At 35.3% G+C, this 27,526-nt stretch overlaps 1 protein-coding gene across 3 annotated transcripts; it reads right to left on the bottom strand.

Moving 5' to 3' along the window:
* Nucleotides 1–11,073: 11,073 nt before the first annotated feature.
* Nucleotides 11,074–26,160, bottom strand: LOC133704561 (E3 ubiquitin-protein ligase UPL1). 3 transcript variants are annotated; one of them, XM_062129440.1, is made up of 17 exons: nucleotides 25,791–26,160; nucleotides 24,750–24,845; nucleotides 24,453–24,659; nucleotides 17,653–24,256; nucleotides 16,346–17,487; nucleotides 15,954–16,271; nucleotides 15,325–15,526; nucleotides 14,956–15,239; nucleotides 14,489–14,775; nucleotides 13,125–14,250; nucleotides 12,882–13,028; nucleotides 12,632–12,712; nucleotides 12,259–12,484; nucleotides 12,037–12,176; nucleotides 11,726–11,832; nucleotides 11,454–11,618; nucleotides 11,074–11,342 (listed from the first exon to the last, which is right to left on the bottom strand). In XM_062129440.1, the coding sequence occupies exons 1-16, from the start codon at nucleotides 25,824–25,826 to the stop codon at nucleotides 11,516–11,518; spliced, it is 11,106 nt and encodes a 3,701-aa protein (XP_061985424.1). In that variant the 5' UTR covers nucleotides 25,827–26,160; the 3' UTR covers nucleotides 11,074–11,342; nucleotides 11,454–11,515. The 3 variants fall into 3 exon arrangements, with proteins under 3 accessions (XP_061985424.1, XP_061985414.1, XP_061985406.1); XM_062129430.1 differs by having other exon boundaries at nucleotides 16,346–24,253; XM_062129422.1 differs by having other exon boundaries at nucleotides 16,346–24,256.
* Nucleotides 26,161–27,526: the final 1,366 nt, after the last annotated feature.

Here is a 27,526-nt window from a genome sequence, read left to right on the forward strand (position 1 = left end):
AATAATTGATGAATAAATAAAAAATTGATCTCGAGTGATTTTGGTTGGCATGATTTTAATAAATTCAAAAACCCTATAAAACTTTTATCCCATATGAGAAATAAACAAACTTAATGGAAAGTGAGAAGTTAAAATTAAATGCAAAAGATATCCAAGCTTTTAAAGATGAGATGTCGTAAGCAAAGTGAGTTTTGAGTTTAAACTCATACGAACTGCTTAAGTTTAGGTTTGAGTTTGGGTTTGATATAAAATAATTTTTTATTCTACAAAAAATTATTTATTTTTTGTTAGCATAATTTGAGTTTGGGTATGATCCATGAAAAAATATTTTTTTACCAACCTATTATTTTGTCCGGTTCATGAATAAAGTATGATAAGCTTCATTGTTTTTTCTAGAATTGTTTCTTTATAATGTGGTCAATTTTTTTCAGCCTAATCAATGTAATAGTTAACTATGAAATTTATTTCACTTTTATGGCAAGTAATTAAACTAATGATGACGGGAATTACTAGAATTACCTCTTTATCAGTTTTGGTTCCGAATCCACTATAAAAGGCTGAATGAATAGTTTTTTTGCATAGAGTTTTTATATAGATTCCACAACTCTTCTTCACCTTTATTTTAGCCTACCCCTCCTATTTGAAACAAAATTTTCTTCTTTATCTTCCTCTCAATCTAGAATTTATTTACAATTTTTATACAGAGATATTTGAACTTTATTTCATTTGTTCATAAATATTATTTAGAAGTGCATCTAAATAAAAAAGTGGTGTTGAGATCTTGGTGGGCTTGTGTATACATCTCTTTTGCACCAAGTCATGAGCAATAAAACCTTAAAAATAAAGGATTAATATCTTTAACAATATCAAAGTTTCATTATATTAAAAAGTGCTTCAATAAGTAACTATTCTACTTTATTTTAGTTTAAACACATATGTTATATGATTGGTATGCATGCTGAGAATGTGTTTCAATTTCTTATGCAACTTTGGATATATGTTCAAGTATGTATACTAGAATCTTTATATGTTTTTAGTTTTGATTGCAAGTTTGTCAATATCTATAAAATTTACAAGCTTTTATCTAAACTTGTATGATCTCCCGTTTATATTTGGACATATAATTTGATTCATATACTCTTGTATTGATAAACTAAACTATTCATGCTCAATAGTAGTAATTTGGACAACAATCTTAAAACTTTATCTTGCTTGAAATTTGTTTAGTTTATAATTCTTTATGAATAATTTATTAATTATGAAGGAGGATTTTAACCACTTTAATTGTAATTTTAATTTTAACTTTTAAACTTGTTGTCATATTCATGCAATTTGTATGGATTTTTTTTTAATTGATACATATATATCCTTTGAAATAAAACATTTATGTTTATTTTTAAATCTACTTTCTAATCTTTGTTTAATTCATAAAAGTAATTTTGCTATCTTAAATAACATGTTTATGCTGATTATGTAACTTGTTTATACAATTTTATACTGATATAATGCATGTTAAAAAAAACACCCAAGCTCTTAAAGGAGAGAGATCCTAAGTATAGTGAGCTTTGAATTTAAACACACATGTGCGCTCAACTCTCAACTCTAGATTTGGGTTTGCTGTGAAATATTTTTAAACCACAAAAGGTTTTTTCTTATTTTTTACCAAATTAATTTGGGCTTGGGTCTCCATGCAGAATTATTTTTTGTTAACCCATTGTTTTATCAAGTTCATGAATAAGTTTAATCAACTTCATCAGTTTTTCTAAAATTGTTTCTTTATAACATATACAATTTTTTTAGCCTAAAAAAAATGTAAGATTTAAATCCAAAACTGTCAGATCTATTTCATTTTTATGAGGGGTAGTTAAAGTTGATAATGGAAGGAATTACCATAATTAATTCTTTATCGATTTTAATTCTAAAATCCACTATAAAAAAAGGAGGGGTTAAGGAAGAGTTGTCTATGTAGTTTTTTTTTTTTTTACAAATTTTATAACTCTTATTCACTTATGTGTTTGCTCTATATTTTAGCATATACTTTTCTATTTTAAACTCAATTTCCTTCTTTAGTTTTTTTTCTCTCAATCTAGAGCTTAAGTTTAGTTCTTATAGAGAGACATTATAAAATAATTGGTGAAGTCCTACAATAATAATATAAAAAATCAATTTGTTGTGAAGGGAAAAAGAATTGCTAAGAAATTCAGTGGTAAATAGTTTATCTATAATAAGAAAAATCATAAGTGTGAGGTTTGTATAGAATTAAAATTCACAAAACGTTCTTTTTAAACAATTAAAAGAAGTAGTGAACCTCTAGATTTAATTCACTTGGATATCAAAAATTTAAATTTTATACATATTAGAAGTAGAAAAAACCATTATATTACTTTTATATATGATTACAAAAGTATTGTTATACCTATTTATTTAGAAGCAAAGATGAGACTCTTGAATAGTTTAAACATTATAACAATAAAATTAAAATGAACCCAATAAAAAAAATAAAGGCAATAAGAAGTGATAGAGCTAGAGAATATGACACACTTTTTAGTGAATTTTATTCTCAAAATGATATTATTCACCAAACTACTACTTTTTATTCACTTCAATAAAATAGCATTGTGGATTATAAAAACCGGACTTTAAAAGAAACAATAAATGTCATATTGATAAGTTTTGGAGTACCTAAAGACTTAAAAGAGATCTCAATTCTAACAGCTAATTATATAAGAAAAGACATTTATATGAATTATGGAAGTATAGAGGACCTTTCTATAAATACTTTAAAGTGTGCAAGTGTCTTGCAAATGTGGGAGTACTTGATATAAAAAAGGTCAAGATATGACCTCAAATTATGGACTATGTTTTTATTGGATATGGTTACAATAGTAGTGTATATTTTTTTTTTGCACAAGTTAAATTTCGAGGATATTCATCCTAATGTTATAATAGAATCAAAGAATGCTATATTTTTAGAAGATGTGTTTTCATTTGAGAAAGCACAAGAAAATTAGTCATTTAATAGAACGATGAAAGCTAGCTTATATAGTCATCATCATTTAGAGGATGATGAAGTTGATCCTAAAAGAAGTAAAAGGGAAAACACAACTAAAATATTTGGTCTTGATTTTCTAACATATTTGTTAGGGAATGGAACTTGGAATTCTTAAAGGAAATGTCTTGTCCTGAAGTTTCTTATTGAAATGAGGCATTTAATAGTAAAATTGAATCCATAATGAATAATCATACATGAAAACTAGTGACACTTCCACCCAAAACTAAACCTTTAGGATATAAATGTTAACTATTGACAAAAATAAAGCAAGACCAGTTAAAAGATTCGAAGAACAAGAAGGTGTGAATTATTTTGACACATAGCCACTTGTTTTAAGAATAACTTATATATGAGTGATTATAGTCTTTGCAACTACTAACAAACTTAAAATGTATCAAATAGATGTAAAAATAACTTTTTTAAATGCTGATTTTAACAATGAGGTTTATATAGAACACTCTGAAGGGTTCATGATTAAAGGGAAAGAAAATAAAGTTTGTAAGCTTGTCAAGTCATTATATGATTTAAAACAAACACTTAATAATGGTATGAAAATTTTAACAAAGTTATGTTGTTAAACGAGTTTAAAATCAATGAAGTTGATAAATGTATTTATGTAAACACAAAGATAAAGATTATGTTATTGTGTGTCTATTTAAACAATATGTTTATTTTGGACAATAATGAGTACATGATTAAATGTACTAAGAAAATGTTAACTAACAAGTGTTACAATTGGCACGATATTAGGATCTCCTAAATTAATAAGAAAATTGGAAAAAATAAAGTCACCATCTAGAAGTTAAAGGAAACCATGAATTCAAAATTATGAACTGTTTTCAGATATTCATATAAGGGATTGGTTATACTTAAGGGAAGATAAACATCACTCTTACTACCCTTCAAACAAAATGTTACCTTAGCTATGTTCTTTCTCCTTAATTTATTTCATGCATGCCATTATCTATTTAAATTATTTATTAAGCATATTTACAATTTATTTTAATTTATTTATAATGATTTGTGAAAAATTTGACGTCGGTCTCTAAAAATAAAAGTCTTATCGATTAGGTCATTTGTCAAAATTTTGATGTCCGTCCATAAAAATAGGAGACTTGTTGTCTTCGCCATTCATGAATAATCAAACGTCCATCTTTAAAAAATAGAAGACTCCTCAATTAGACCATTCAAAAAAAAATTGATGTTTGTCCTAAAAAACAAGAGACTTTTCGACTTGGCCATTCATAAAAAACTATACGTTCATCCTTAGAAATAGAAGACTCGTCAACTTAGCCATTCATGAAAAATTAAACATTCATTTCCAAAACTAAGAGAGTCATCAATTAGGCCATTCAAAAAATTCAACATCCATCCGTAAAAATAAATGACTCGTCGAATTAGCTATTCATGAAAAATTGAATATCCATCTCTAAAAATAGGATACTCATCAGTTAAATCATTCAAATAATTCAATGTCCATCTCTAAAACTATGAGACTCATCAATTAGGCCATTCAAAAAAAATTCAAAATTCATCCCTAAAAGTAGGAGACTCATTGACTTGGCCATTCAAGAAAAATTTAAATGCCCATTCTTAAAAATATAAGACTCATTGAATTGATTTCTAAAAAGGGCAATGAATTTGAATGGGTGGTAAAAATTAGGTTTTGGCTCCACTTTTTGAAAATATCCAAAATAGACCCTATGGGTGCCACTTATACTCATTGGGCTTATATAGAATCACATGGACCCAGTTCAGGTATATTCGCAAGAACAAGAGATAATATGTCATAACACACAAAAATCATCAAAAATATATTTACAAATAAAGACAACAAAAAGATGTTTTTTTTTAAAAAAATCATATGTTATCACTTTAAGAGTGTCCCCGTTGATAGGATAACAAATTATTGTATGATGAAAAAATAATTCTAGAGGGTATTGTTATCTGATTCATGTTCATGTTTAAAAAAAATAAAACTGTAATTTATCAAAATAGCATGCAATTATTTTTTATATTTTTGTTTTTTTTATATATTTTATATGAAAATGCTCCTACCATTTTTTTTTTAAAAAAACCACATTAAACACATTCACAATGCACATTTATGCGCGAAACACATTATATTGAAAAATTAAACACAACAAAATCAAACATGTACACACAAATCACATCCATGCATAAAATTATCGGGACATATACATAATATTAAACAAGTAAAATCATAAAAAAAAATAACGAATCCAATATTCAACAACATGTTAAAATTATTCAAAAGCCAACTTAGGGTTCGATATTGACCTTTCAGAGTGGATGGAGTCGATCAGAGCAACTAGACTCAGGAAAAGAGCTTCGGGGAATAGAGAGGGCAATATTGGTGCTTGGACCCACTCACCACCATTGATGGGTCACATAACCTAGTATATAAAAAATTATGTCCTTCCAACATCCTTTCTATATCGACAATGTTGACTATTGCCACTTAAGGTGAGAGAACAAGCCATAAGAATTTCATCAGTTTATCCTTTTTCTTCTCTTTATCATGACTTTTTCTTTCTCCTTTTCAGGTGGATACTATTGTTGTTATAGGGGTTGACATCGATGGTTGTGGTGGTCAGTGTTGTCATGGATAACATTGAGTGTTAAAAAGAGGGGCAATATTTTGAGGGAGAGAAAGATGAGAGTGGATGACATGAATTTTGAGGAGATGGTGATACGAACTATGTCAGGTTCGAATCTAGCCTTAAAATGTCTGCTGACTAGTTTTGCAAGATCAGACATATCTCTCAAACTGTACATCAGAACGAGATGATATTTACAGGGAGATACTAGAGACATAAAAATATGTTAAGGTCAAATGGAGTTCGGGAACATATTATTTCAGAAGGTTGAACTTACTAGACAAATCTTGTCAAATATGTTAAACTAGACCTTTTATGTACTATTTAGGGCATATTTAGAGCTCAAAGTGGAAATTTGTTGCGATTCAGGTTGTTATGAAAACTAGACATCGCGAGCTTTCCAACCATATATGGTAGGCCCATTAATTAATCCGAACGAGAGAGAATGACATGTTTAAAGTTAAGAATGAAAATTTGCCAAAAATATGTGAAAATTAGAGATTCGGGCTAAATAGAGGAATTTTAGCATGAAGATTTTATTTTTATTATCCTATTTTATTTATTTATTTATTTAATGTTGAATATTATTTTTAATTTGAGTGTGTTCTGACTCATTAGATATTTTTTAGTGATTTATTTTATTATTGGATTTATGTTAGTTGATTACTAGTTTAGGCCTATTAACTTGCAATCCAAACATGGTCTATTAGGGTTAGTTAGATGAGATTATATTATGTTTTTTTTAGCTGTAAATCTCAGGAGCAAGTTGGAGAATAAACGTGAGTTTTCCTTTTGTTTCTTTAATTGTGGCAAAACAACCTTTCATTGTAGGGACAAATATCGTACACTGACTTATTGAAGATTATTTATGGTGTCATTCGCATACTTAAGGTTATTAGATATACAATTATCTCTGGGTCCAAGTCTTTTTCCAATATCTTTAGTTCTTGAGTATATGGTTACATTTGGATCAAAGTTCTATCAAACTTGGTTTTCAGCTTTCTAGGTTGTTATTTACTTCGCTGAGGGTTGCTTGACAATGTGATTGAGAGGTCTATATTAGTTGGTATAAAAGCTAGGCTCTAAAAATCAGGTTATATCTTTTTTTTTTCCTTTTGTTAGTTTCGGCTTCCTTAGCTTTAGTTGTCTTTGATTGGTTTCAATTATTTCATGTCTAGAGCTTAGTAGTTTGCCCCTACGGTTCCTTAAAAAAAGATATTATTTTAGTTTGTTGTTGTCTTAGAATATATCCGTAGAATAAAAAGTAAAAAAGAAGAAGAAAAGAATGTCCAAAAGTCACTTTTGTCGAATCTTCCACAATACATAAACAAGGGAGAATTTAGACCAAAACAATTCAAACAATTCTTAAATTTTATACACTGGTTCTAGGAGTCCTAATAGCACCCAGTATAATATTCAAGGTCATTTGGAGATTGTTTGCTATAGCAACCAACGTTGAGATTAAACTTGTCGTAATAGGTCAGATTTATATCATAAGGGAATTTTAGGTCAAATAAATTCATAAAACTCTCAAATTTTATATAATTGGTTTTAATGTTCTAATAGCACCATATATAAAACTTTAGATCATTTTAAGTTCGTTTGCTATAGGAACTAAATTCAGGATTGAAACTTGTCATAACAAATCTAATTTATGTCAGTAATTCAAACTTATTTTTCTGTTATTATTTTTCAATTGTGACAGTATAATAACATCATAATTGATATATTTAGGTTTTTATATATATATAAAACCTTTGCATCTTCTTTTTTTCACGTCTTAAAAAACATCCATTTTTCGTACAACTTCACTTGTTACTCATGAAATTATAATCGTAGTTTTGTATTTGTTTCTTTTTATATTTTTATTTCTTCTTGATTCATATACACATATTTGGAATGCTACCAAGGCTATTATATTTGGTGTTGATTTCAGTTCTATAAGAGTCAAAGAAAGGTGAGATGAGAGGAAAAAGACATAACAAACATATTTAAGTGAAGAGCCTATATTAGAGTGAAACACGAGAGGAGTGTAAACACGTGAGGAAGTGGGTGAGGAATATATATTTCTTCTCAACTAACCAATTTTTAGATTCAAAGATATCGGAGACAAGCAATAACATGGCACCATAGTGAGGAGATAATGAAATTGTAACTCAGTTACGTATTATGAATCAATGATGGGTCGGATGACCAATTAATCTAGAGATAGGTTGAATATATTGGAGAAACAACATTTTAATGACCATAGTGAGGTTCAAAGTAGGCTTGAGCGAAGATAATTTAATGTTAGAAGGGTTGTTAGGCGAGTTAACACTAATGTGGATGAGTTTGTGGCTGATAATACAGACATGCGTGATTTTATTTTGAAAATATGTTTATAAGAAATGGGGAACATTTTGGATAGTAGCAGAATTCTTAGTTTGTAAGGGAAATATATGGTGATAATTTTGGCCAAATAGGTAATTATAGGTACCAAAACTATATTTTTAAGTTAGGTGGAGATTTGGGTAAAATTAAACTGAAAATATTAGTTTCTCAAGGGAAGAATGATCTAAAAATTTATTTAAAATGAGAGAAGAATATGGAGTGAATTTTTTAGTGTCATAATTAACTAGAGCCCAAGAAAGTCAAGCGTGCTATGATTGCTCTTACTGACTATGTCATTATGTGGTGGGATCAGTTCATGACAAACTGCAGGAGAAATTATGAGAGGCAAGTTGATACTTAAGATAAGATGAAATCTCTTATAAGGAGGAGATTTGTGCCTGGCCACTATTATAAGGAATTGTATCAAAGGTTGTAAAGTTTGAGTCAAGGTATAAAGAGTGTCGATGAGTACTTCAAAGAGATGGCACTTGTTATGATTCAAGCTAATGTTTATATTGAGTATCCGAATGAGAGAAAGGCTTTTGTGGTGAGGAAAGCACCGAGTATACATGTCAAAGTGGATGATTTAGAAAGTTAGAGAGAGAACATATTCCGCATGAGATGTCATGTTCATAATAAGATATGTAGCTGAATTATAGATAATGGTAGTTGCGCTGATATAACTAGTATTGAATTGATGAGAAAGTTGAACTTGCACATTACCAAATATCCCATACCTTATAAATTATAGTGGTTGAATGATGGTGGTCAAGTGAAAGTGAATAAGCAGTTTTGGTTGCTTTTTATATTGAAAAATATTATGATAAGGTGTTATGTGATGTTGTGACAATGCAAGCTAGTTACTTATTACTTGGTACACAATAATAGTATGACATGAGAGTTATGCATGATAGAGTGACAAATAGGTATTTCTTTGAGATGAATGAAAGACCTATAAATCTTGTATCTTTGACACCTAAGTAAATATATGAGGAGCAATTGCAATTGAAGAAGGAGAAGATGGTTGAGGAGTAGAGCTTGTATACCAGGAGGACCTTCTTTACTAACTAGGTTCTTCTTGGGTTTGATGGTGATATTATTATTTTGTTTGATACTGATTTATTAACCTTATAAGATGTTTTTGTTAATATAGATTCGAGGTCGAATCTTTTTAAAGAAGGGAAGTATAATACGAACCACGTAAAGTCTAAATTTGACCTTAAAATATCTCCTGACCAGTTTTGCAAGACTAAGCATATCTCTTAAACCATTTATCAAAACGAACTGAAATTTTATAGGGAGATACTAGACACATGAAAATATGTTTTTTTAAAAAATTTCAAGTCAAATTGAGTTTAGGATCATTTTATTTCAGATGGTTGAATTTACTAGACAAATCTTGTCAAATCTATCATACTAGACCTTTAGTGTACTATTTGGGACATATCTAGAGCTAAATGTTGAATTTTGTTGCGATTCAGGTTGTTCTAGAAACTAGACATTTCAAGCTTTCCAACCATATATGGTAGGCCTATTAATTTATCTAGACAAGAAAGAACAACGTGTTTGAAGTTAGGAATGAAAATTTGCCAAGAATATGCAAAAATTAGAGATTTAGGCTATATGAAAGAATTTTAGCATGATGAAGACTTTGTTTTTATTATTTCATTTTATTTATTTGTTTATTTTTAAATAATTATTTTTAATTTGGTTTGTCTAGTAAATTAAAAATTGAACTTATGTTAGTTGATTATTAATTTAGGTCATTTAACTTGCAACCCAAAAGGAGTCTATTTGAGTTAGTTAGAGAAGATTATATTATATTTTATTTTAGAAGCAAGTTGGAGAATAAACGTGAGTTTTTCTTTTCTTTGTTTGTTGTAAAACAACATTTCTTTGTAGGGACAAAGATCATACACTAATTTATCAAAGATTATTTGGCTTTGTGATATCATTCACATAGGATTCTTAGATACAAGGTTATCTCTAGGTCTAAATATTTTTTTATTCCGATAGGGAATTATATGTGAACATGATAAGATGTTGAATTTTAATAGAGAAAATGAATAGGAGATATCACGAGGGCTATAACTTTTGTTAAAGATGTTTAAGGTTTTTTTGAAGCTATGGTTAGAGGTTGAAAAAAGGTATGCTAGGTGTTTTTTGTGGTAGATTTTTTTATTATTATTATCTCTCAACACATTTTTTATCTTTTAATCACTTCATTTATTTTTTTTTTCTCAAAATTTTATTTTTTAGCTCTCTTTCAATGGAGGCTAGGTTTTTTAACCGCCCCTCTCCTTCTTTTCTAAAAATATATATATATTCATTTTCTCTTAATATTTCTTGAGGAGCAAATGATCAAATTTCACTTTCGCTAGGTCAAACCAAAATTTTCTTGAACATACAAAAAAAAAATTTCTTGAACATAAAAAAAAAATTCCGTTCCATGGGTTGCTAACGTGTTTTCAATTGGCAAGAAAAGACTTTAAAAATTAACTCAAGATCTAATGCATACTATTAATGAATAAAAATTAAATAGAAATAAGTTACCAACCACATCCACATATCTCATTCAACCTAAAAAAGTCGATTTTTTTGGTTGGATCCATTCGAATATATTAGTTTTTAACACATGTATTTTTTATGTGTACACATCAAAACAAAAGGCAAGTGTTAATATTTACAAATTTAGATATTATTTGTTTTAAGATTAAAATGATAAATTAGTTTAAATTCTTCATGAACCTGTAAAGAAGAACCAAACACTAGAAAGGTATATTATCAGCAATCCAATTCTAGAAAAACATCAATGGCCCCCTAAATGACTGGTTTATGTGGTTGTAGTTCTTGCCTTCGACGATGCTCGACTATCAATCTTAGACTTGTATAACAAATTGATAGCAAATAAGCTACTAACATGGGGTCATTAAATGGGAAAAAAATAATAATAATAATAAATTCAGACTTGCACCTGCCCGCATAAACAAAAATGCAATCAAGAAAGACATGCAACTTCTAGATAGGAAATCGATAAAAGGTAATTTTCCATCAAGATTATAATAGATAGCGGGGAATATTAGCAAGTATAAACTAACGAAACTCTATATAAACAATGGAACGAGAGATTCATCCATCAATATTTTGTATGCGAGGATATGCCCTGACATGGCAAGTTACCCAAAAAATTATCTATTTCCCAGCTGAATTCACTTGCTGTGCTAATGCAATTTTGATGCGCGACTCCTGGCTTTATATTATTCTAATCCTTAATCCACTTTTAGTCAATCCTCCTCTGTCTGCGTGCAAAATCAAATCAGGAACAAATCGTCAGTGATAATAAGATACTGAAATACATGAACAGATGTTAAAAAAAAAAAAAACTCGAGGGAAAAAGAAAGGTGACTGACATGTACATCATCTCTTAAGACAAATTGTTGACAATCCCAGGCCGCCAATGTGTTCAAGTAGTTTAGCCAAAGCCAAAGCCTTCACTGGCTTCATGAATGGCAAGCAGCAAGCGTTCTTGAAGCTGTTCCCTGGAGGTATACTCAGGAAGGTCTAGCTGATTGAAGCTGGAAACAAAAAAGAGCATACAGAAACAGAAATTCCAATATCAGGAGCAAGTTTGGGGCTTTAAAGTAACCATAACACCATCGGGTATCATGTATTCTAAACTAACCATGTGTGAGCTGAAGGCAAACGCTCGGGAGCACCATATGCTTTGTGAATCTGAAACTTCTGAGGCCCAGAGATACCCTGCAAAGCCTTGAAACCCTCCAATGGAACCTGAAAACCCACAAGTTAGTTTTTACTAAATTCCAAATAAGTTTTACATGGTTAAACTGCTAAAACACTATAACCATGCCTACGCCTAGAGACCACCACAACAATATCATGCATAATATAAAATGAAGTAACCAATTTTGTATCAGTTAGAATACATATGAAATATATTTATAGAATAGCCAAGTATACAGTACAACCAATCACCTTTGATGTTCCAGTTACAAACTGCAGCAGTCTGGCCATGTCTTCCTTGTTAAAACCTTTGACAACCTCCCAAAACCATTGAATAACGCTAGATGCTGAGGTATAGCCGGTATACTCAGTGTTGGCCTTCAAATCATCCACTGCAACATCCATGCTATTGTTCAGGAATTGCAAAGAAAAACAAACCACAAATTGAACGAGATAAAAAGAAAGCCAACTCACAATCAATTTCAGGAAGTCCACTGATTAGTAGCTCAAGCTCTTTATCATTAAAAATGGAAATAAGTTCCCTTGGGACCAATTCATTGAAACCTTCAAGGAATGAAGTGATTTGAGGACGAATAGCATTTGTCAGGATATGATCAGCAACAAGGTCTACATACTCGTGCTTTGTTTCTTCAGTAACCCTTATGTTTCTTCCTCCAGGTTTAAGCTCGTAATCAGTAACCTTTTCAACCACAACAGCACTAATAAATGCAAGCTTGGGAGCCAGATAAAACTTGGAAGACAATGTTCATGCCCCGGAAGAGGAAAACCCCGTTCATAATAACAAGACTACTAACAATAATACATGTTATCAAAATGCTGGGAGTACCTGAGTTTTCTCATAAAGGATGTGCTTCTCCTCGTCAGCATCCATGCTAAATGTCAAGTCAGGTACATAACTCACATCATTCTGAAACAGACGAGATACAGAAGAAGTTATACAGATACAGAAGAAGTTATACAGATACAGAAGAAGTTATACTGTCATTCGCTGGAGGAAAAACTTGCTACATAGCAACATGTGGGTAAAAGCACAAATGAATTCAGAAGAGGGGGCATGACTGATTAAATTCACTAACCTCCAGCATCCACTTCAAATTCTTGTAATAATCAGGATCAACAGCCTCTATGTCATGGTAAGTCACCTTTACACCTAGAATGTGCTTGTAGAAAGACCGAGTAAAGTAAACATCCAAAAGCTGCCCATCAAACAATGCCTTGGCAACCTACACAGAAGCTCACAAGCAATAAATTCAGAAAACAGCCTATTTCAACAACAGTAGTAAAATCTAGTTCAGAAAAACCAAGTTCTGGAGCTTTACCACACGGCCCACAAACTTGAAGTAAGACAAATGTTCTGTCTGGTAGACAGAATTAGGGTTTGGCTGAAAAGTCACATTATTCCCCACAGTTGTGAAAAGCAATGCTCCCTTGTCAAATACAACTCTCGACAGCAGTTGATACCATTCTCTTGTCAAACCCCCAGCATCAATACCCTCTTCACCTTGGAACTGCACATTCAATCTTCCCCTGAGATCCTGAGTAGGTCGCATCCTCAATTGATTGTATGAATCCTCCAAAACATATGCCCGCCGAACACTTATCCGCAGAGGGCCAGAGAGGTGTTGTTCATGCTGTTGCCTTATTCTGGAGCGGAAATATGCTCTCTTGTTATCAAAATCAATAAGTCTGGGAGCCTTCAGCATCATAGAAAGTGATTTCTCCAACAACCCAGGATTCTGTCTAATAAAAGTATTCAAAAGCCGGCGGTGCTTTTCTGCAAATCTGGAAAATGTGACAGCACCATCAAGTTTTCTCTGAGAATCCCCCATGTATGCTGTGGTTGAGGAAGAACTCCCAGAAGACTCTTTGACTTCTCTCGCAGTTATGCTCATGTGATCTTGTTGCACAATGGATTGGTTTGCCTGTAGCTTTTCACACAAAACAAAGAAAGCTTCAATGAAGGGCAAGAGTCTCTGGGTTCCTGGAGGAAGAGGGGATGAAGAAGAGCTCCCCTGTACATGCTCCCCTACAGTAATATTTGACATAGTCCGACCAAAAGTGCTCTGAATGAGCTGCATCTCTGTCACACTAATACATTCGCTCAATTCCTGCCACAATGGCTCAAGTGCAATACTTAAGTTCCACATGGTAGCTTGCTCCTCCTGTTCCCCATTGTGCTCCACGTTCATATTCTCATCAACAGTGGGTGAGGTAAGTGAGCTGAGTGCCTGTAGCACACGTAGGATTGCTGCCCCAGCCATGGAGCCAGAACTTAGACCCAGCATGTGCGTGTTCCTCAAGGTAACAAGCTCACTGACAGCTGAACTGCTCAACCCATGAGCTAATTCTGAAAGCTCCAAAGTAAAGAATTTACGATGGGTTGCAACAACTGAGGCCAACTTCTTAAGCACTTCTCCAGCTAGCATGTACACTTTATCTGACAGCCTGAAATTTATCAATGGAAAAGATTAGTGATTCATTGTCCAATTCACATCAGCTGGGGAAACAAAAATATAGGAAAATGGAGACGACTAAAAAGGAAATAGAAAATAGATTTTTTTGGTAGAAGATAATATATAAATGAATGGCAGATAGCCAATGATGGATTGACCAAAATATAGTGTGAAAGTTGACTGATAAGACAGAACTTTCAAAATGTACAAGAGTGAAAAACTGAAAGTACCCTTCACGACCAAGAAGGCTGCACAGATTGCGCAAATCAGCTTGCGGCAGCTGCAAGAAAACACTGGATGCATCAATGCCCCTCTTTCCATCAGAAACGGATAACCCAGCACTGGCAGCTTTGTCTTCTTCGCTTGACTCTGCAACCACAGGCGGAACACTTGGAACATCACTAGAAGCTTCACCAACAGTTTGTTTTTGGGAAGTCTCCCTTGCCTGTCCAGATTGAGCCTGGCTCTCTAATTTTGACGCTGCCATAAAAACTACTACTTGAAGCAATCCCATGACCTGCACCATAGGGAATTTGTCTCATGCATTCAAGAGCACTTTAGAAGAAAGGATCAAGGTTGTACTACAAATAGGGGGAAAACATGCTACAGAGAAATATGAGCCAAACTTCTAAACACATTGAATTAAATCAAGAAAGGTAAGAGATGTAAAACCACTGCAGAACCAGATTGCTCATACCTGCTCAAGATGAGCAGTGCTGCGTAGAAAAAGTGGTCGGTTCAAAAGCTTCAGGAACAGGATCAAAGGAATATCATCAGTGTCTCCCAGAGGTTTTAATGAATCACCTCCATCATCAATTTTCTCCTTTCCTTTATCCATCTTGGTTTCCAGATATTTTGGACTTAGAGGCTCCGAAACAATTGAGGGATCCAAGTAGAACAACATATTGGCAATAGAAGTATGATTTGTAGACAAATAGGTCAAGATTTCAAGAATTCGACGCAAAACCAAGGGAGGAAGACCTATTAAGCAAATAATCAAAATTAATAATTTAAAACAAAAGCCAATAAGAAAATAATGATTACAACAAATAGAAAAAAGAAATACCATCCAACAACTGTGATCGACCATAAACAACATTTGACTGACAGCCATAAAGCCTCTGGGAGTTAATTGTTGCCAATCCACTGATTGACCCTTCAGCCTCAGGTTTAATCATATCAAGCAAAAGGCGAACCAAAGTTGCCCTTGTGGTACTATGTGCACAAAGGTTCAACAGAAGTCTTTGTAGAAGACCTTTCCCAAGAGGCTAACATAATAGAAATAAAAAAAAAATTCAACAGGTTAGCAGAACAAACTTTAAAAAAATATCTACAAATAAATAAATTGGCATTCTGCACCTGAACAATAGACATTTTTATACACAAATTCTATAAATTTTAAGAGAAACATATCCTTAATGTTACTGGACCTTTTGTGTGAAACAACAAAGAAAGCCATTTTGCAAGCTAATTCATTCTTTTGAAAATTTATGGATGTAGAACCAGGCTATTAATCTTCTAGAAGTAATCAAAAAACTAAAATTTGGAATTAATTGAAACTACAAATCAAAAAATTCTAAGCCATTTTGCCAAGTTAAAAGAACATGCACGCAATAAAAAGTTCAACTTTTCCCAAATAGCAAGGATGCAAGATTAGTTCCCAGTGAAACATGATATTTATAGACCATAAATTACCTGTGCCAACCTTAGGAGGCGGATCAAAGCTTTCAATGCATTTGCATCCAAAAGTGGCTTGCCTTCCATTTCCTTCACCTCCATGCTATCTGCAATAGTAGAAGTAGCCCTCCTTCCAATTGTAACTCCAACACCCCTGTCCATCACTGTCTGCCTATCAAACCCCAAACCATTTCTACGACTACTTAGCCTGTGGCTGCTACCAAACAGGCTGCGAGCCTGATAGTGACTCATTGCTCGGTCCCTTAGCATTTGGGCTTCGGCAAGTAATGGAGAAGGTAATGCTGATAATACTGCTTCTGAAGATGTCAAAAGCACCTGGAACAAAAGCAATCACAAAATGGTTATCATAACTAGAGAAATAATTGAAGGCTAAATTAAAAAGCACAAACCTCTTCACGCAAATCAGCAGGAAAAGTTGCAATTATTGAAGCATTATCCATGTCAACAGGCTGTCCTTCAGCCTGCTGTGCAATCCGCTGTGCCCTTTGTTGTGCCAAAACCTCTGCTTGGATGTCTGGAGGAAGGGCAGCCAGAAATTCAGGATCAATATCATCAACAGAAGGTGGGGCATAAGTTGGAGGTTGAACAGACTGAGCCTGCTGGGAAGCTAGAACTTCTGCTCGTAAATCTTCGGGTAAAGCCTCCAGGAAGGTTGGATCAATTGCGTTTGTAGCAGGAGCCCCATTATCTAAACCAGTCTGGTCAGCCTGGGCAGCATCCCGAGCAACCAATGTCTCTTGCCTGGATGATGGCTCGTCGGCACCTCGTTCAGAAGCAAGTGTGGATTGCTCGAGCTGATTTCCATCAGCATCAGCACCATTCATTTCAACATCAGCATTCACATGATCCACATTAGGCATCGCTGAAACAGAATCAACCAACAGAGGATTATAGGACAGACCACCTATTGCGGATCCCACAGCCTGAATAGGCACTTCATTGAGACTTGCAGGTACTTCAGGGACCCCTTCATAATGCAAAGCAGCATGTTGTTCTGCAGATGAGTTGGCAAGCTCCGGCATTGTCTCAACTTGATCACATGCAGTGCCATCACCATCTCCAATTTCCATGTTGTCAAGACCATTTGGTGTACTATTCAGAGAAATTGGTTGAACTAACATAGGCTCATCCACCTGTGGACCTTCACCTGCACCACTGAATGAAGGCCGAGGATCAACCTGCTCGTTGCAAGGAACGGTTTCAACTGTTGTATTAGGCTGATAGCGGGTATCTTCATTGCCATTTTCTTGATGAACTTCAAGTTGCTGGTTGCTGGTGTTATCACCATCCGCCACAACTTGACCATCATTGGATAGAGGATCAGATTGTTGATTCTCCTGCACTCCTGAATTCTGGAACTGCCTCTCAGTGGGAACATTGGTTGCAGGTACACTGCAAAGCTGTGACAGGAACTGTTCCTCTATTGCTTGTGCGATTGCAGCTGCTTGGGCACCTGCTTGCGGCTGACCATCATCTGTCCACCTGCCATCACCAGGCCCTCTTCGTCCCTGTGTATGCAACGAGTCCATACCTACAGAATAATCAGACAAAGGTGGGGGTGCTGCACTACCCGAACGATCAACAAATATACTACTAGGTACATGTTCATATGGAAGAACAGGAGCATCAATGTAAAAATGAGCTACATCAAAGCTCCCAGATGACAAAGCTTCTAAATCCCTGGATGAATGCCCACCTGATGACCACATAGAAACCAGATCCCCTGACTGGGATGGCCTTAACAGAAGAGGATGTTGAAATCCGTTTACTTCTGTGACAGAACGCTCAAAGGAAGACCTGCCACTCTGACGCCGACGGTCAAAACCCAAAGGCCTGCGAAGACCAAAAAGATCATCCACATTCACCCCTTCAAATGGCTCGGCAGCAACATCAATGAGACCACCTGAAGCTCCAGGCTGACCAAGTACCTGCAAATGATCTAACCCATCAAGGGCCTCCCTCCACCTTACCTCTATAACACGATTCTCATGAAAATCATCATCTTCTTCGTCAATCATCTCATCATTATAGTCATCTCCCAAGCCAGTATCATCATGATCTTCCACATCAGTGTCAGCAAGAGACATCATGCCAGCACCATCTTCAGCAATATCCTCATCCTCGTCCTCTCCCTCGTCCTCGTCCTCGTCCTCGTCCTCATCACCATCATCTCCCATGTCATCATCCTCATCACCCATATCATCATCAGCCCTGTTCTCAACATGAAAAGTCATCTCAATTTGGCCAGTGTTGTGTAACACACCACCTTCTTCCATTTCTTCACGCATGAAATCCAGTCCAACCTCCATTGATGGGTTGGTTGCCATTGTGTCTTCCGATTCTAACCTCATGTCTTGCTCTGCTGACTCATTTTGATGTACAACATGATTACCCTCAACATTAGTTCCTTCTTGTTGCTGAATGCCAGTCCCCTCCTCATCTGGGACTTCCTGTGTGCCCCCCACATTCTGATTATGCTCTACGGTCTCTGCAGCTGACGCAGCTGTCTGTTCATCGTGCCTGCCAATTGACCCTGTAGTTTTCTTCCTGTTCAGACCCTCAGATTTAAGAACTTGCTCACTAGCATTGGCAGCCCTTGACAGGCTTTCCAAAGCCTTCAGTAGAAGATTAACAATTTTAGGAGCATCAGGATGGTCCAAATCAATTGCTTGAAGAATGCCGGTGAGAGACTGCACCATTCCTCCATCTATCATGCTTTTTGCTATATCCGGTGAGCATCCAGAACCAGGTAAGTGGCTGGAGGATGCATTTTTAGACAAAATTGAATATACCAAATCAGAAAAAGCAAAAACTTTTTTATCAGGTAACAAAATGTTTTTATGTGAATTGCTCTCCAAGTTTGAGAATGAGGACATAGCTTTCACAAGTTCATTAATTACTCGCCTCCTCCCTTCACCGGATCGACCGCACAAAACCACCAGGAACCAAGAAGCTTTTTCAGACAATTTGTCTCTCCATTCATCAGGTCCTGCAGATTTATCTGTAGCTATTGGAAGCAGCTGGTGTAAGATGTGATGAATTATCCCACCAAGCCCTGAACTACCTGTTTGATTAGATCCCCGCAAATGACACAATTCCAAGTCTCGTCTGAGTATGACCCCAACTGCGTGCACATACATAAGAAGAATATCACTCAACAACTTGAGAACAAAATTCACCTTCGCCAGTCCAGCAGATATTTCAGATTCAGACTCCGTTTTCTTTGCCTCGTCAACTTTGGATTTTCCCTTTAACTTGGTAGCAGGTTCATCCACATCCATAGAATTCAAGTCACCAACACAACCTTCCTGACTTTTTTGCAAAGGGTATTTCAGAACTATATCAAGAAGCTGATCAATTACTTGAGTAAGATTGGCTGGAATCTTTTTATGGCCTTTGGCACATTTACCAGAACCATCATGCATCTTACTCTCAGAAATCCGGACAGATTCTTCAGCACCTGAAGCTTTTGATTTGTCCTTTTCCTTCTCTTTTTCCTTCGATAACACCACAAAAGTCCTCCCTCCTGATGATTCCAACTGACAAACTGCAGCAGCAGCTTTCATAAAAACCACAGGATCTCTGGAGATAACAGGTGCCATAGACGTCAAAAATGTCCTAGGGGAAAAACGCCCAGCATGGCGATTTCCACTCAAAGTTTGCCGTATCTCCAATTCCATAGCAGTTTGCAGGGTTTGAGGATCTTCAAGGAGGTGTCGAATGATAGCGGATGCAACAGTTTGGTATCCAGGGAAGAAGCAACTTCTTGGAAGATTAAAGAGAGCAGTTAACCCTCCATTTTCAAGAAATTGCAATGCTAAAACATGAGTTTTTGTCAAGCGAGCACATAACTGCAGAATAGCCTGCATGATTACAGCAGGAACATGCTGTTTCATCAAGTCACAAACAACAAGTAATACTTTATGACCCTCTTCAATAGTCAGGTAACCAGTGGACTTCCCCAATATTTTCTCAAGTGCTGTGCCAGATTCTTTCTCGGGGAAGTCTGAAGTCACTTTTTCTTCTGTACCTGATGCCGGAACTGATGAGTCAGGTGGAGATACTGTCTGGGTTCCTCCCATGGTTTCAGAGGAGATTCGGGGCCTGGATTGCAACATGTTATCCAAGATGAGCAGTAAAGCACTTATGCATTTTGGGACAAGAATCTCACTCCCTGATGCATTGCTAGCCTTGAAATTCATCAAGACATCTGTTGCAGCAGCAACAATACCATTTTGTGCAGCAATTTCTCGAACAGATCCATCCTCAAAAAGGAGCAATGCTAAAATATGTGATATCATACACAATGCACTGGAATCCTTTGAAAAATCCAACGGGCAAAGCTTTAGTTGCTCAATGAGATAAGATGCCACCTTTAGACGATCCTCTCCTTTGTTCCGATTGCAAAGGGTCACAAGCAAATCTGTCAACGAGAAAGCCATCGTATCACTACTCTGGAACAGCTTCACGGATGCAGCAAGAATATCTTCAATGGGAGGCACCTTCATTTGTCCTTCTTCTGTCAAGGCATCTATAGACTTATCCACATTGCCAACTTTCGATCCTTCTGATGAACTTCCTAGTGACAGCGCAAGTGCCCGAGCCAACTCATCATCATCCTGCACAGGATCCTCAGCATGACTAAACAGCCACTCCATAGCCATTTCAACACTATTTGTTTCCACCCGTCTCAATGCCTCTTCAGCTCTTGCTCTTGTAAAGCCCATCTCAACAATTGTTGCAATTGTATTTTCATCAGGTGGTGGGGGCATGAACCTTTGGTTTGTACTTCCTGCAATGCCACCGCGACTCCTTTTGACATCTCCAACACCAGAGTATATGTGTGTAACAAGTGATACAATAGAAGCAATGAAGCCAGCACTGCAACTTGGAAACATTTGGTGGTTCCAGACAGGTAATATGACATCCAGAACCTGAGACTGCAGCATGCGAACAAAGACTTCGGGGTCCTTAGGAACAGGAAATAGCCCAATTGACAAACCAACTGCCACAGGCTGAACAAGTAGCTGAGCTTGGGATGCAGAGGTTGAAGATAAAAGTAGAGAGGAGTTTACAAAATACTCGAGTGCACGGCAGTAGCTGTGTAAAGTGTCAAGTAGCCATGTACTGTGAGACAAATTATTTCCTTCACCTGCCTTCTCTTGGTCAACTGAGGGTGTAGGAAAAGGGTAAGGTAGTGTCCATAACAGTTGACTTGTAGCTTCAAATGTGGTGAGCAGCTCCCTAAAGGTTCCATGTACATAAAAATTATTGACCATTGCTGCATAACAAGTACGCCTCCTGCTGTCAAATGTGAGGGCTGCCATATCATCAACTACCTTTCCAAGATATCGGCACTTAACTGACAGTGATGTATCAAGTCCAGTAGTAGAATACCCAGAGAAACTGAGAGCTTCAAGAAATATTTTAGCCAAGGTGGTTCCCAATGTCTTTGAAGCTGCACTCAACGATCCTACATCAGCCCTTCGACGGTTTGGTAATGTAAATCCCTTCACAAGGGCAGAGAAGAAAGTACGTAATATAGAAGCCAGCTTGTTAAGAATCTCATCAGGAGTTCTCCTTTTCAACTTCGGCAAAGATGTCTCTGGTTCATCTGATGGGATCTCAGAGTCAACACTTAAAGCATCCAAGTGCCGACCAGTCCTCCCGCCGCGTATGCGTGCCAAGCCATGTCGACTACGACGATGCAAGCCTTCACCTGAACGAATGACTGAGAGAAATTCACGTTCACCACCCCAAAGGGACTGAGAACCATTCCTAATAGAAACAGGGTTCATGTATCTCACTACTGGAACATTTGCATCATCGTCACTTTCTCTTCCAACAGCATTTGATGAAGACACATCTGCACTCTCAGTCTCTTGTTCGGCACATCTCTTTTCATCTACTTTGGAGTCATTATAAAGAGAAACTTGCCAAACTATTTCCCGGTATGCATTCCCAAGATCCTTCAACACATCAGCATCTGCAGTGCCCAATTCAGAGACAACAGTACTATTCCCCTTCAACAGAAAATTGGAGAGAGAAAGGATACCCTCAAGGCTGGAAAGATATCTCAGAACCTTAGCTTGATTAGCAGATTCAACGACAGCCAGATGAGCCCCTCCAACTGAAACTAATAGTTCATTTGTTGATTTCAAATGTTCTCTCAAGAAGGAACATACTGACCTAGCCAAGGAAGCAGAATGCTGTGGTGAGAAGTTCTTAAATGCAACAGATATGATCTGACCAATCGGTGTTGAAAGAGGCATTAGGGGCAAAGTAAATAACTGCAGAACAGCATCAATTCCCTTCTTCTCAACAAAAATACGACATGTGTCTGAATTCTGAAGAATTGTTTCAAGAAGACGAGCAACATTGCTTAAACATTCAGGAAAGAGTGACTCAACATTTGCTACAGAGGCATCAGATGACTGCTCAGTGGTCTGCTCCAAGGTCTCCATCCTGAAAGATTCCCTATCATCTGACAGAACCGGGCTCCTTTCTTCAGCGTCAGTTTCCATTGGAACAGGAGCAGAACAAGATGGATCAGTGGGCGAGTAAGAAGCATCAACCCCAGACCCAATTTTTGAAATGGCATTTAGTATCTCAATCACCATATCCACTCCAGGTCCTCTTAATGAGGAAGCATGGCGCATGAGTTCATCCAGTCCACTAGACAGGGACCCTGGTGCCTCACCAAAAAGGGCACGCAAATATGTTTTAGATGTAAATATTTTCACAAAGCACCTCAGAGCATTCCGATCTTTTACAGCCTGAAGACCATTATTATTCAGGCACAGGGCATCCAAACACTGAGGTATACACATTATGGCTTCTGAAGAGCATAGAACACCATCCATTATAGCATCCAAAAATGCAGAAGGAAGACCGGCTGCATCTAAGATAGGAAAACATGTAGGATCTTTGTGAATTAGATCACTCATGACGGTGGCTGCAAGTGAAAACACCCCTCCACCAAAATCTTTCGCTCTTCTAAAGATTATACATAGGCACTGGGGCAACAAACTCTCTTCAGATCCATAAATACGAGAAGTATTCCCGGAAGCATATGTTCCAAGGGATATAGCCCGTAGCAAAGCTTTCATCAGTAAACGTCGATGATATGCAACTAATGCTTCAGAATACAGCGGGAGCATGCTATCTAACTCTGAGGAAGCACTTGCAACTACTTGCAAATTCCTCGCCCTCAAATCAGAATCTTCACCTTGTTGCTTTGAACAATTTTCAATATGAGACACTTCTACCTTCAGTCGAGAGATAGTATCATCCAAACCACCCAACTCTCTGAATAATGCTGCTGCAGGATTACTGTAATCCATGAATGCCTCTAGAATATGCACGGCTGTAGCTACCAAATGCAAATGCTGAGGGTCTGTATCCTTGAGGAGGGGTAGAAGAGTAGGAATAAACCCTGCCTCGCGCATGGCTGAGCAACCTGATGATGATGACACCAGAACAGTGACAAGAGATAGTAGAGCCTCAGAAAAAACAACAGACCACTTAGATGTATCACTGATAACAGAATCAATGGTTTTCTGCATGAGGCTGGACAGGATACCACGGTGCCCACCAGATGTGACAGCAGCCAAGACAGTTGATTGGCGGGACCGATCTTGAGAAAGGGCAACCAATGATAACAGACAAAGAATTCGAATTTTCTCAGGGACTTCATCTTCATAGCTCAAAAGTGAAACTAATTCATTGATGAACTCAGGCTCAGAGTTAAAGAAAGAAACTAGATCATCAGCATCACTGCTTGCTTGAACAAGAACAATGAAAGCATACAAACGAATGCATGTGTACTGCTGTCGAGAAGCCAAAGAGCCAAAAGCCCTTGCAAACCGCAATCTCGTCAACAAAGAAAATCTTAAGCTGGGAGGTACTTTATACTCTACAACTAACTTATTCAGAAGCTCTAAATCCGTCTCTGGGCAAGCATTGACATTAGGTAGATGGATAATTTGTAAGCCCTGAGTTGACCGTTCTGTGGCACTGACCTGACTTGACAACTCATCCAATGCATAGAACTCAAAATGGAGGGTGCAGCCTAGCTCATAAGCAACAGGGTCACACCCATTTTGTGCAGTAGATGCAATCAATCCAAGACCCTCATCCTTTCCACCCCAGCCTTGTGCAAGAGAAAATAACTTTGTATTCAAAGATGTATCTCTAATGGAATATCTTCCGAGAGTCTTCTTCAAAAAAGCTGCCAGAGTCTGTAGGCAAGCCTCTAGTACATCCGCATCAGTGGAAGCAAGAAGGTTAGAAAGATGCTGCTGCGAGGAAATAGAGAACCAAAACTTTTAGAAATGTGATGGTGAAAAAAGACAAAGGTCAAAGAAGAGCGCCCATACCGAAGTTTATCACCACTGAAAACATATACAACAGACACTGCATAGAGACTAAAGCCTAACTGATAAAACAAAAGTAATGCCAATACGCACAACGCATTTTGTATAGGAACAACAATACCTCATAAGAACTATAAAAGTGCTTATTTGTGCAGTTCTCTAAAATTATTCTGATAACACAGAGAATTTGAAGAACAGCTTCTCTTGGAAAGGGAGGATCAGATTCCAAAAAGTTGTCCTCAACCTGCAAGTCTCTTCTTGGCTTTATGTGCTTCTCAAAATATGAATCGAAATGATTAAAAAGATCAACCCAGTGATGAAAATCTCCCTGCATCATCATGAAATAGAGCAGATCAAACCACACATAAATCCACAAAAGCAATCATTATTCTTTGCAAGAAAAAGGCTGTAAAGTTACCTTATCGAACTCCCAAACAAAACCTTTTAGGGGCTCTTCTATATTCTCAAGTGGAGTAGTAGTAACATTGTTGATGAAGGACTTAATTTTGGGAGGCTGATACAAATCAAAGGACTCAAAGTTATATAACACCGTGAAAACGGTATGGGAAATCAAACTCAAACAAAATTTTAATGTACAGACACAAAGGAAGCTGGACTTGCAAACCAACAAATTTCCTTTTCCATACAAGAGAGATGAAATTCTCTAGAAAGAAACAATTCAAATTTAGCAACCACATACAGTAAGTAAACAGATTTTAGTGATTGAGTTGACAATGTACCATGATGCTGGTACATATTGTGATATGACTCGACTGCTGAAGGGAACACACTAACTTAAAAAATTTAACTGAAAAGAGTACTCCAGCTATCATATTCTAACACTATTATCCACCTTCCTCATATAGGTCTTCAACATAGAATTCATCTTTCCAGACTAAAATGCTCGTAACTAACAACATTTTGCACAAAAATTTGAAGAGAAAAAAAAATAAAGTGCGTCTTAAATTCAACTGCACGGGACATACAAATGTCTATCATTTTAGTAGTTAACCCCCATTTAACCCAAAAAAGCACTCGGTTAACCAACTTTTCCCAATTAAGTTTTCTTTAAAGTAATTGTAAGTTCATTCTTTTTAATACCGAATTTAAAACATAAAAAGAGGATGAGGAAAAACAAGGCAAATCGAGTTCCTCACCTATATCCATCATTTAACAGCTGTTACAAAGAATTCGAAACCGGAACCCTTTCGAATAATAATAACCAAACGAACAAAAACCAACACACAGGCACAAGCATAAAGTTATTGGTCTCAAATAAATTTCAATCATTACCCAACAATCATAGCATAAAATTCTACTGCTTAGAAGCCAATTACTCTAAAGTCAAGTTCTGACCAATCAATAGCATAGAAACCATAACTATACTCCATAACAAAATCAAATTAAAAATAAATACATGAATCGATAAAATAAATGGTGAAACAAAACACTGGCTGACCACTTCTGAAGACCTCCTCCTCTTAAGCTTCGTCATGACTCAGACAAGCATTTGCACGGGGCCACCGATCAAGAATTGATCAATTCTCTATAATCGAGGATCGATCGAGCAGCTTTCTCCAAAATTGAAGAGAAAAAAAAGCTAGGGCTGTCTTCTATTCACTCACTATTCAAAATGATCGGATCCCAAAATTGCATATAGAGAAAGAGATTATTATTTGATTTTGGGAATGAAATTGAGTTTCCGATAAGAAAACTAGGGTTTTATGTGAGATCGCATGCGTATAGAATTTGCAAGTATTATTATCGGATAGAAAGATAGAGAGGGTTTGAGGTTTTCATATAGAGAAGAGGAGAGAGAAGTAGAGAAGGATACTAACTAGGAGAAGAAAGCTAAAAAGAAAAAGGGTGTTGCTTTCTATTTTCTTTTTCTTTTTCTTTTTTTAATCCATACATTAATTAACAGGAATAATGACTTTTATTAACAAAAAAGAAATTATGTATTTTAGTGTGTACTGTGTACTACTTTGCGTGCAAGTAATTTTATCTCAGTAATGAGAAATTTACAGATATCTATAATTAGAAAAAAAAAATTTAAAGTGGAGATATTTTTATTATTTTTAATAAATGATGAATTTTATGTTTTTTATATTTTTATATTTATTTTTTTTCAAAGTAAATACTAATGAGTAATGAATAGAATACTATAAATTACTATATTATATTATTTCTTGTTTGCATGCTATGTTCTGATTATTAAAAAATTTTTAAAAAAAAATTACAAATAAGATTTTTTGGTATTATTATTAAACATTAATACTATTTATTAAACCATGTTTTGAATTATTGTTTTTCATTAAGATAAATTTTTTTTATTAAAGTATCTCTTGTTTATCTTTACAAATGTAATAAAATCATGATTAAAATCTATTTAAAAGTTTTAAGGAAAAAAAATATGAATTGAATTTTCATGAGCAACTTATTATTATTATTATTATTATTATTATTATTATTATTATTATTATTAGAAAAACAATTATAATAGGATTTATTAAACCATGTCAAAAATAAAGAGTAAATATAGTAATTTTTTTTTAAAAGGAAAAGGAAAAAGAATATAGCAAGGAGTTACGTTCAATGCCTAGCCCACTAGTTTATGTGCACATAAGATTTTATTTGTTTTTGTATTTTAAAAGTATTTTAAAAAAAATTTAAAATTTTTTTATTTTTTTTATTTTAAATTGATATTTTTTTAGTGTTTTCACATTATTTTGATGCATTGATATCAAAAATAATTTTAAAAAAAATATATTATTTTGATGTATTTTTAAATAAAAAGTATTTTAAAAAACAACTATAGTTACTCTCAAATATGCTTTTAAAGAACATGCCCGGGCTCCTTGTTTTTTTTTGTTTTTTTTAATTTTTTTAATAAAAAAAATGACAAATGGTAAGTCGTTTATTACAATGTAGAACATATTTGTGCCCTTAGTGCTAGAACCTGCGACTTCTGGTATGTCTCGTTTGCTAATCAATTGAGTTACGACACTAAATTATAAAGCACCATAAGGAATCTTATTTCTCATAAGAGTGTTTAGGTAACTATATCATTAGCCCACACTACAGGTCAGATTCTTTTTACTTTAAAAAAAAATCAAGTATTATTAATGTATTTTTTAATAAAAACAATTAATCTTAAAATAAAATATATAATACATATTAGATTATATATTTATT

This window comes from Populus nigra, chromosome 1, assembly GCF_951802175.1.
Source record: "Populus nigra chromosome 1, ddPopNigr1.1, whole genome shotgun sequence".
Classification (NCBI taxonomy): Eukaryota; Viridiplantae; Streptophyta; class Magnoliopsida; order Malpighiales; family Salicaceae; genus Populus; species Populus nigra.

Bases quoted from the DNA above. Each gene is read 5' to 3' on its own strand.
- LOC133704561 (XM_062129422.1), bottom strand. From the start codon at position 25,826: ATGACGAAGCTTAAGAGGAGGAGGTCTTCAGAAGTG. The intron at 14,776-14,955 runs GTATGAGCAATC...CCTATGGTGCAG, and splicing joins GCACTGCTCATCTTGAGCAG to GTCATGGGATTGCTTCAAGT. The intron at 11,619-11,725 runs GTTAGTTTAGAA...TTTTGTTTCCAG, and splicing joins TTGCCTTCAGCTCACACATG to CTTCAATCAGCTAGACCTTC.